The 11,261-nt window shown below is 32.0% G+C and overlaps 2 protein-coding genes across 3 annotated transcripts; one reads left to right on the plus strand and one right to left on the minus strand.

Annotated features, from left to right (window-relative positions):
• Positions 1–936: 936 nt before the first annotated feature.
• On the plus strand, positions 937–2,843 carry LOC123691720 (mediator of RNA polymerase II transcription subunit 7). 2 transcript variants are annotated; one of them, XM_045636252.1, is made up of 5 exons: positions 937–1,090; positions 1,214–1,414; positions 1,508–1,776; positions 2,052–2,270; positions 2,354–2,843. In XM_045636252.1, the coding sequence occupies exons 2-4, from the start codon at positions 1,226–1,228 to the stop codon at positions 2,254–2,256; spliced, it is 663 nt and encodes a 220-aa protein (XP_045492208.1). In that variant the 5' UTR covers positions 937–1,090; positions 1,214–1,225; the 3' UTR covers positions 2,257–2,270; positions 2,354–2,843. The 2 variants fall into 2 exon arrangements, with proteins under 2 accessions (XP_045492208.1, XP_045492209.1); XM_045636253.1 differs by having other exon boundaries at positions 937–1,086.
• Positions 2,833–6,693, minus strand: LOC123691719 (apoptosis inhibitor 5). Its single transcript, XM_045636251.1, has 8 exons — positions 6,509–6,693; positions 6,254–6,415; positions 5,665–6,009; positions 5,297–5,494; positions 4,798–4,992; positions 4,230–4,508; positions 3,906–4,073; positions 2,833–3,738 (listed from the first exon to the last, which is right to left on the minus strand). Exons 1-8 carry the CDS (start codon positions 6,581–6,583, stop codon positions 3,457–3,459), a joined length of 1,704 nt encoding a protein of 567 aa, XP_045492207.1. The 5' UTR covers positions 6,584–6,693; the 3' UTR covers positions 2,833–3,456.
• Positions 6,694–11,261: the final 4,568 nt, after the last annotated feature.

The following is an 11,261-nucleotide window of genomic DNA, read 5'->3' on the forward strand; positions in this document are numbered from 1 at the left end:
GATTCCTTCATGTTGACTGTGCCTTTCTCCTCACTCCTTTAACTTTATCATCATTTCCATCTTTATTTTAAATTAGTTACATTTCAAGTTTTAAAATTTCTTTTATAATATACTAGCTTTCTACCCGCGTTTTTAAAGAAAATCCTGCACAGTTCCCGTTCACGTGAGATTTCCGGGATACAACCTATCCTATGTGTGTATGTACAAAATTTCATTGTAATCGGTTCCGCAGTGAAAGAGTATCATCCATTTTCGCATTTATTATATACGTAGGATTAAACAAATAATGTATTCAACTGAAATTAATTATTAGTTTTGTTTTTTTTTATTTATTATTTCACGAAACCGTAAATGCAAAATACATTCACGATTTTATCGATTGAAGCACATCCCATCACTATCACCTTCTATCTATCTAAATACGTACCTATAGTAAAAGTGGTGCCATGACTATGTTGAAACGTAGCTTGTTGTCTATAGCTGTCTTATTCTTTCATACGACGTATTTTTTAGATAGAGAGAAACAAATATATGTAAATTGTATACGCTCGATACAAGTACTCTATAGGTTTATTGCTCTGAGCAGACGTCCTTTCGATGTTTTACGAATACGCAGAGTGTTTGTAATCGATTACGCAAGTAGTTTTTATGAAAGCATAAGATTTTTCGATTCAAATAATCTTATACCTCGGCCAAAGGGGTAGCGTCTGTGAGTGTTATCCATTACAAATAATGATCTAAGGGTTCATAAGTGGGTTCTTAGTACTTACTTTGTGGTCATAACCACAGAGCAAGTAATGTCATAACTTGCTCTGTGGTCCTGACAGCAAGTGCTTGACACTTGACAGTTCACGGTGGTTGACGGCGACGGTTCACCGCACAGGTTCACCGTTCAACTTTCAATGTACTGTGTACACCTGTGTACACATAACACAATTTAGAGAATTTGGATTTTGGAAAATAAATAATATTTATTATAATTGAATATCAAATTGTGCCATATGACTATTTTAAATTTACATTTTAACTTCATAGTTGCATAATTATTAATATCATAAATCATTGTATTTAAAAAACCATACAGAAGTAGGTACCTAAGTACTAAGTAGTTGATAGTAGATAGTTGATATCCTTTAGTTTGATAGAAGAAACATTATGAGATCATACAGTGAACAGTTTGAAGGACATGATTTAATTTCAAATTAAATTACAGGAATCTTCAATCATGTCTTCGGAAACTGCACAAGTCAGTTCATTACCACTGCCACCTATGCAGTATATTAACTTTTATACAGATGACAATGTACGAAGAAACAGAGCCCCACTACCGCCGCGCCCTATTCATGATTCCTATTCAATGTTTGGAAACACTTTTAACGCTGATGACACGATAATAAGATCCCTTGAAAGTCAGGTACATGTGTTGCATATACTTATATATTTTTTTTTTCATTATGTTAAAAAACTAAGCATACATAATAATATCCATGTTTCTTTTTATTTACAGGGGTTTCGAAGACTTTATCCCTTACACTTTGAAAGAAGAAGGGAACTAAAGAAATTGAATCATTCTCTACTTGTTAATTTTCTTGATCTCTTAGACCTCCTAGTGCATTGTCCAGATTCACCCAAAAGGGCGGAAAAAGTTGAAGACTTAAGCCTTTTGTTTATACACATACATCATTTACTAAATGAATTTCGACCACACCAAGCAAGAGAAACTTTGAGAGTAATGATGGAGTTGCAGAAACGCCAGAGAGTTGAAACTGCAATGAGGTAATGAAATAAAAAATATGTTTTTATCAATTCATTTGCTTTCTAACTGTGGCTGTGCTTACATACGTATACAAAAAAGTTTAATATGTACTTGACTATTTAATGTAAAAGTATCTAACTACTGAAAGTAAAATAACTATTATTTTTTATAGTAAAACAAAATTTAAAATGTTGTCTTTTAAGTGGCTTTATCCTTCCAACAAATTAATTAGAGGAATATGTATAATTCCCAAGTATCTGACAATATTAATTAGTGAATATATTTATAATTTCAGATTTCAGAAACACTTGGATAAAGTGCAGGATATTTTACAGAATGCGCTCCAAAGTTTACCTGATCAGAATGAAATGGAGTCCAACTTTAAAGTTCCCACAGAAATATTAGAACAAATAGAAAGTATTCAAAGTGACAGTTCCAACCCAGACCCCTGTTACGGACTTGATTATATAATGTGTAATGTTGTTGATAATATGCGTTGAGTAATTGTATCTACTTAAGCCCTCAGCCCCCAGAATCACAGACACAATAGAATATCTATTGTGTCGTGGCCCGATCGGGCCGCTTGGTGGACAATGTTTAAAGTAAGCTATTAATTTACAAATACTTTTACTTAACTCTATTTTAAAGTTGCTTATATTGCATTGTAGTTAAGATCCTTGTATTATTTTTACTAAAGATAAAAATGAATCCTATTTTCATTGGTCACAGCATCACGCATGAACGGCTGACCAATTTCGATATTTTTTGATGTGTTAGTTATTGTAAGAAGAAGGATCTTATAAAAGAAAATCTCTAGAAAATTCCCACGAAATATTAAGAAAATGCGAAAATATCAGACTTATAAATTTCATGGGTTTGACAATTTGTTTGAAGAAAGAAAAAAATCTGTTGGGTCAGCTAGTTTTTTAATAAATTATTATTAATTCAGATCTTGATATTTTGTGCAGACATAATATGTATTTCTAAATTATGTTGTTATTAAGGAATGGGAGTTTTATTGCTTCTTACATCATTGAATTAGTAAGGATGTTAAGACATGAAATAAAAAGATTTTGTATTTGATAAATTTTATTTATTGAATTTAAGACTTAATTAATCCATACAGTAGGAGTTTCTTAAAAAAAAGAAACTCGAAGATATCTGAAACAAGAAGTGTGGAAAATCAGCTTCCAGGACTGGTATGGACCCCTAAATAACTCATATTATATTCTCAATACTTACACACCTGCATGATAGAATCTTGAATATTCCTCAGCAATTTTCATAATAAAATATCATTAAAATCTACTACTTACAAAATTTTTGTAGGTATCTACTGCAGCTACCAGTTGTGTTGTAACTTGTATCTGCTGTATAATAATATAAATTATTTTTCTATTACTTACCATTTTAATGTTGCACAAACGCACCATACTTTTCCTCTGTGAAAACTGGAAAACTAATTTGAAGCAGTTCTGCATACAATGAACCTATGTACAATAAACAAAAAGAACCGTCGTTACTTCCGCTGCAATGTCTGCTTGTCATTCGAGTAATTATATCTGTAATTACTCAGACGTTTGCAACTTATTGTTGCTCAAGTTAGTTTGAACCAAATAAATGTCAGCTTGTAAGTCAAAAAGTCATTAAACAGTCAGTCATCCCTAATCAAATACTTTGTTGTTTTATGAGTCAGTCAGTCAGTAATTACTGCGCCGTCTGTAGGGGGCGCCATTGTTACGAAAGTCCCGTCTGCCATAGTTTCCCCTGCCCCTTCCAGAGCTACCCCCCATAAAGCGCCCACTGTTATTCAATCTTGAACTATATTTTCCAGATGGTGGTGTGTACATTTTTAAGTTTCTGTCACCACTCCTTGAGCGTTTTTCGGATGATTCTTTTTTCTCGCCATTGTCAAAAGTGATGGGACGGTGTCTTTTCTGGGCACCAGATTCTTTGTCTTCTGTATGGGATACAATTTTTTCCTGCAAATCAATTGTAAAGTTAGAACAAAACAGTTTAATTTTTAAGTTAGTTTTTTCTAAATCATAAACAACGTAAAATTATCAATCAACTGATAATGCAAATCATGTCATTTATCATACTTGTAAAAGTCATATAATTTTGTGAATTTGAAAAATTAAGAAAATACCTCTTTTTCCTCTTTCTTTGTAGTCTGGAATGAGAGCTGTATTTTGCTTTTAAAGCTTGGTGGTGTTCGGAAAATGTCACGGATTAAAGTATTAATATTGGAAGTAGTCTTCAATGCTGCCACTCTTAATTTGTTTTCATCTGAATTGGCGTCTTCCCCCTTTTTACCCTAAAATAAAACAAAGAAATAAGAAAACCATTCAAGGTGCTACATTAATGCAGGCAATATTGCTTTTATTATTAAATACTAGAAACTAATACTAGAAACAAGTAGATTCTAAGATATTATGGCCTTGTGATGATTCTTAAATATTATATTATGCACCTGTGTTACTTCTTTCAATTTCTTTATGTAGCCTTGTGTTAAACGAGCTGTGTACTGGAGTCGCAAACGTAAGGTTTTCAACCTTGCTGCGTCAGCACTGAGAGCCTCTGGTGATTTGCGGCAGAGCGAATGCAAAGCAAAGAGTGCACATTCCACATGAGAAAATTGAAGAGATGGTGCTGTTGATGATTTAGTCTCGTCCGTTTTTTCTTCATTTTCGGCAGTTTTCTCTGTATTTTCGTCCTCGTTAACTACTAATGGAGCTTCTGGTAGATAATTCTAAAAAATAATAAATTATTAATGTTTTCCTACAGTAATCACTATCATCATTATGTTGACCTTTCAATTTGTTTGTATGCTTTCATTTATGTACTAATATATTTTATTAATTACTAGGTAGTTCAGCTATTAATTAATGATGTTTCTCAAAAAGTTATTAATAAAAGACCCCAAATTAATTCATTTAACAAATCAATTTTCACACAAAATATCTAGTTGTATTTATTTGATGTATGATGTATTTATAATTTTAGTATTAATTCACTCTTAATTAGTACATATTACTTACCAATAAAACATCATACACAATGTTGATCTTCTTATCTATATTTTCAATATCACCACAATGTTCAGTGATTTCAGCAAATGTTTTCAACAGTTCAAGCTTTTGGTCTGTCCCCCCTCCCGTTGTTGCAATTTCATCCCATTTTGACAAAACATGATCACAGAAGATATTCACAAATTGTGTAGAATCAACTTGAGGCTGGTGGAAAAAGAAAAAAAAAATAGCATATTTAATAATTGTCTCATAAATTATTGATTGTCCTATTTTTTCTATATGTACATAATATTATGTATGTTGCTTAGACAGAGTTCAACAAAAATTCCTAATGTATTTCAGATACCTTATTGATTGAATAATTTAAATTGATAGACTTCAGGAGTCATTACAGTTGTATCAGCTATTGACTAATAAATAAATAATTAGACCAGATAAAAATGTATAGGATAGTTACTTTGTAGTTTTTTTCTTTCAATGTAACACATATTTGACAATATAAACTTACAGTAAATAGAGGTAATGCATGTTGAGAACATTGAATAAGTCTGTCTACATATTCAGGGTCTTCAGGATGCCAGTCATCAGGGCTAAATGCCAATGCGGCAATAATTTGTGTCAATTCTTTTTTACCAGCCGGAGTTTTACCGAGCTTGGACCATGTTAGTAAGTCCATTATGTGTTCAAATTCTTCAGCAACAACATCCTGGTAATAAGCAAAAAAGGTAACATTAATGATATAAAATCAAAGAATACACAATAATAAAAAATAGCATTTACTGTTATCAGTTGACATTGTACTATAATTTATGAATTCAAAACTGAAATAAACAATACATTTAAGTTTTTAGAAGGGTCAATATCAAATCAACTTACTTCTAAGATTTTCTTGCCCTCTGCTATGATTAAATCCTCCGCTTCTTTATTAATTACTTCTCTACCAAGTTGTTTTACTTTGGTAGCAAGGAACTTAATGCATCTTTCTCTGACAATTTCATTTGGCACTTCACTATCAGTGCTCTGGTGTATTTGAGAAAATAAGCCAGCTAAGGCTCCCCTTGGATCAATTTTCACAATAGCGAGTAAGGAATTTGTAACTACATTGATTTCAGTTGAATCTTCAGACTGTAACAGCTGCGCTAATATGTCTGCTATTCTCTGTGCATGTTCTTTATTACTTTTGCACATTATAGGCAATTCCTTGATTGCTTGTTTACGAATCTGCAAAGAAAAGTTAATATGAGCTTTTATTTACTGTACAGAATAAGATGTTCTCAATAAAAACTGAACTGTTTAGTATAATAAAAAAATACACCAAAACTTTTGCTGGAATATGTATATAATTTTTAATTTTTTAAATATAATAAGAATTAAAGCTCACACATCCACATTAAGGAAATGTCATATCAAACAGATCATAGATTTTATTTTTTAATAATAATAATGAAACAAATTTGGTACTTACTGCCACATCATCATCTTCACACAAATCAAACTGTGCTTCAATAGCTTGGTCTGCTAAGTTCGGGAAACTATTGAAAAATTTCGCAATGAATTGAGACGCCAGCCGTTTTTCTTTATCGGAACCCTTGACGGCCGCCAATATTTCTAAATATTCCTTTTCGTGCTAAAAATGTAACAAATATTATGAATATAATGTCTAACATTGAATAAGTTGCGAGATCATAATTTATAAGGAGTTGATCGTTTTATAGGTTACCTTGGCGATATCATCTTTGGCATCGGCGAGAACTCCATAATTTTGATAAAGTTTTTCAATATTATCCGCTGACATTTTAAAAGATTTATATTGAAATGAAAAAGTAGTCAAATAGAAACACTTGATATTTACTAAATTACCACGCTAATATCATTAATTAATACAGTAAAAACGGAAAGCACAAGCCCAAAGAATACTTATACTCTAAAAAGAGCACAAGCCACAAACAGATAAAGGTATTGAAACACTAATGCGCACCATAAATAACAGAGTGAGAGAGTAGGCTATAAACATAGCACAGACTGTGTATTGTGTAATCGATAATACAGATAATAAAGACAGGGAGTAACCAAATATGATTCTATAAACTCATAGTTTCGTTTATTATTACTTTCTTATTAATTTTAAGTTTGAATAAAATAAAAAAAGATTTTTAAATATCTTTACGATGAATTTTAATATTCATTAATTCACTTATAACTTCAGGAAGAGGAAGTTGTCACAGATTAGATACGTTTTGTTGTGCCGGTAAATATTAAACATGTGATTAGACCACAGGATTAGACATTTTCGAAAACTCAAAGAAAAAATTATACTCTTTGCCATTCAAGGAATTTGATCAATTTGTTTTTATTAAAATTAAAACAATATGATTTCAAGAGGCGCATGCAATGTATATTTTTTAACAATGATTTTACTAAAATTTAGCCAAAAACTTTTAAAAATAGGGTTTAATTAAACTAGACAGTGCACTGTGGCTCATAGTGGGCGCATAAAACCGGCCTGAATGAAACTGTTCCCGTTGAGAAATTGTCTCTTTCAAATGAGGTGACCATGGCCAAACAAAATAAGGGACAAATTGCATTTCAATTTGAAAAAACGAGCGTGTAATTGTCGTTAGGTATACATATTATTATATTTATGATACGCTACCTAATTTTGATGTATGTAAAATTAACTAAAACATAGTATTATTTTATATTTTATCCTAATTAAACACACCGTTAATTTATACCTACTTGATCTATTCCGAGAAATTCACATATTGCTTAATTTAAATAGACGCATTATATTGATTCCGATTATAATCTAATGAAAAATAAGACTATCAAACTTAGGAAAAAAAGCGAATCAGTTTGAGTTGACTATAATAATAGGTATTTTAATAAATGCGAAAGTTTGTGAGGATGGGTGTATGCACAAACAAAAAAAATCATTTACGATGAAATGTAGGTAGGTACCTATTAGTTATTACGTAGGTATGTTATGAACATTGGCGTTGTTAAATAAAATAAAAAAAATATCTGAAAAAATGGCATCAGACGGTAGATAGGTAGATATCTTTATATTTTCGGAAACGGGATGAATTTATCCTGGCAAAGACCAGAGGTATTGTGGTATTGTGTGTTATCTTTATAAACACTAATTATTATTATTATTTATAAAGAATATAAAATTCGATCACGAGGCGGGACTCGAACCCGCATCGAATTTTTTCTATTTTATACAAATTTATATTAATTATGAAGTTATTTGAATGCCATAAAACCAAAAATATCAAATTCACTAATTATTAAAACAGACTGTACCTATTACCTACCTTTAGTAAAAACAAAATAAATATAGGTAGGTAGGTAGGTAATATGTAATATGTTATAGGTAGGTATGACTATGGGTGTCTTTTATTGAATATTTTATCGTTTCCGGTTTCACTGTCACCCATGCATTGATTCAAAGTGACCCAGGCCCCGGTCACAGGATCATTTAGGTATTTAGGTACCTATACCACAGTATTGAAATATTATTTTGTAATAGGTATAACTGTGCCTATACCATGTTCCTAATTACCTATACGTGTAAATTGTAATTTGTAATTTTAATAGTGCTGTTTTCTAAATAGGTAGGTTTGATATGTAGGTACCTTTAGTTTCTGTGATCTGTGTGTAGGTAGGTATATTATGATTCACGTTCAGAAATGAATACTAATCTATAGGTACCTAGGTACTTATTATAAAGCTGAAGAGTTTGTTTGTTTGTTTGAACGCGCTAATCTCAGGAACTACCTAGGTAATAACTATGTACTGATCCGATTTGAAAAATTCTTTCGGTGTTAAGTAGATAGCCCATTTATCGAGGTAGGCTTTAGGCTATATCATCACGTAAAGACCGAAGAACCGGAGCACTGCTGGTAAAACCGCTGAGCACAGCTAGTTACCTTTACGAGAAACTTTGGTGTCTGCGATATGTCACAGAAATCATCTTAGGTGGAAAGGACTATAAGGATTGAAAAATCGGCCCTTAAAATTAAACATCCAGTATGTCACTAACACTAACACTGTGACACGCGTAGAGATGTCCTTTATTGAAATCGTAAGTATCAATGGTTTCCGATAATCGATAATATTTTATATGGAAATGAAATGAGTTCTAAGCATCTAAATAAGTAATTGATTAACATTTAACAGTAAGGTCACAATATTATAATTATCGTAATTCTGTGGTAAGGTACTTACCCTGTAGGTACCTACCTACCTACCCAGTACCCACTCCTCACGCTCCACATCGGAGTTGCGAAGTTCAGTTGCAGGATTTATTTTGGTCCATCGATGACATAGGTACCTACCTATTATATGTCATCGACGGACGACGGACGATAGTCCACACAATAATAGGTATACCGATGACAGATTAGTTAATACCTACTATAGCTATGATAATACATAATATTGTACTTAATACTGTGATAATACCACAGTATTAGGGGAGACCGAGGGGAGTTGAAACAATTTTTACGTTTTGTTTAATATAACTCATACTATTGTCAGAAATCTTATGGTACTGGTACCAATCGATAGGTTATTCTATACACTTGCGAATGGTTAGCATAAATAAACGGTAAGCGTTAAAAATGATGGTGAAAAATTGACTTAATCGCAACAAGTCAACTTGTTTCAATTCCCCTCATACCGAGGTAAGATGAAACAGAGGTCGAGGAGAGTTGAAACATTATGATTCTGGGGAGTAATAGGAGCTGCAAAATAAAAATGTTGATTTGATTCAAAGGTTTTAATTAAAACTTTTATTTTCAAGTAATCAACGACCTTGTAATATGTAATAGTAATATTTTAATGACATATCAGTCAAGTAGGTCTAATACAAATAATACACACAAAAATTAATAAAAATTAACATGCGTAACATCAATTATAATTAGTCAAATCAACAAAATGTTTTACATTTTTTTTAACTAAATCTTTGACATAAAATAGTTAATAATCAGTCGTTTTTAAGTATGTATTACAATCAGTACCTACCTACTATAAACTATGGAACAATAATTTAAAAAATATCAACAAAGTTCTCCACCAGCAAAGCTTCATGGGCACACAATTCACATTGAGCCCACTTTTCTTTGGATCTGTTATTTGAATATGATTCCATACAGTAAATGCAGCAGGATTCCTCTTCTTCTTCATCACTATCTTCTTTTCTTGACAACCTTAACCTTTTTAGTTTTACAGCCTGGTTTTGATCTATTTCTTGCTTTAGTTCATCCAGTAGGCATGCTTAAACAAATAAACACATTAAATCAACAATAACATCCTATAATCTTCGTACTTTTTAGCTATAATCAGATATTAAATTGAAAACAAGGAGAGTTGAAACAGTCTGTTTCAAATCACCTCGGTGAGAAAAAACCTCCCAATTTTTACTCAAATCTCGATCAAGCAGTAAATAGACAGAAATCAAATTTACCAAGTATATTTCAAGAATCTATAGATAATAAGTTTTTAAAACCTATATAACTCAACCCAAAAAAGAAAACCAATATTAAAGTACAAGCATCGTAAAAAATCATGAAATACTTACTTTTTGCGATTTTCGGCACATGTCATTCAGAACTACAAAACTGCACAAATGACGCCACCGGCGTGAACTGACGCGATAGCTTGTGGTAGGAGAAGTTTAAAAAAGACGTTGCCAGATCGCTAAAGGTTTTAAGTTCCGAGAAATCGGGACTGTTTCAACTCACCTTTGTTTCAAATCCCCTCGGTCTCCCCTACCATAATATTGTAATACCACAATACTGTGATAATACGTCCTAAAGAAGAATGAACTTCGCTTTTATCTTCGTGAATGGACTAGGTATTTAGGTAATTGAAAAATAACTTTTCAAATCAGACCTGTGGTTCCTGACATAGCGTTCAAGCAAGCAATCAAACAAACAAACTCTTCAGCTTAGGTATAGTAGGTACGTATTAGATACCTAGCACCTACCTATATGTTTCTATCTAAATATACCTACCTTATACCTACCTACGTGCCCATCTAAGATTTTTTTGTGACAACTGACAATATACCTATCTATCTACCTAATAGGTAGATACAGTAAATCTGCACCAAATGTCTGGATAGGAATTTTTGAACCTTCCAATTTTGGTCTTTTTTAGTGCAATTTTATGATAAAGCTTTGCGTTGGGACTTGGGGTTAACATCACAAAATACAATTTTCCAAGTGGGTAGGTCCGGTAGGTACCTAAGGTACCTAGGTAGGTACCCACCGGAGAGATGACAGAAGAAGATCTGAACCAAAATCGACCGGCCAATAAAATGCAAAATTAAAAAAAATACCTATACTTATTGTTTAATAAATTATTTAAAATATCCGGTCCACGACTTTCCAGCAAACCCATTTTTAATACATTTAAAATACCTAGACTAAATTTGTAATAGGTATCTAGGTACCTACCTA

The sequence above is a fragment of the Colias croceus genome, chromosome 5, assembly GCF_905220415.1.
Source record: "Colias croceus chromosome 5, ilColCroc2.1".
NCBI lineage: Eukaryota > Metazoa > Arthropoda > Insecta > Lepidoptera > Pieridae > Colias > Colias croceus.

Excerpts from the sequence above, each read along its gene's own strand:
- LOC123691720 (XM_045636252.1), top strand. The coding sequence starts at position 1,226 with ATGTCTTCGGAAACTGCACAAGTCAGTTCATTACCACTGCCACCTATG. Across the intron at positions 1,415-1,507 it reads TAAGATCCCTTGAAAGTCAG|GGGTTTCGAAGACTTTATCC; the intron begins GTACATGTGTTG and ends TTTTATTTACAG. Across the intron at positions 1,777-2,051 it reads AGAGTTGAAACTGCAATGAG|ATTTCAGAAACACTTGGATA; the intron begins GTAATGAAATAA and ends TTATAATTTCAG.
- LOC123691719 (XM_045636251.1), bottom strand. The coding sequence starts at position 6,583 with ATGTCAGCGGATAATATTGAAAAACTTTATCAAAATTATGGAGTTCTC. Across the intron at positions 6,416-6,508 it reads CCAAAGATGATATCGCCAAG|CACGAAAAGGAATATTTAGA; the intron begins GTAACCTATAAA and ends TTACATTTTTAG. Across the intron at positions 6,010-6,253 it reads GTGAAGATGATGATGTGGCA|ATTCGTAAACAAGCAATCAA; the intron begins GTAAGTACCAAA and ends TTTTCTTTGCAG.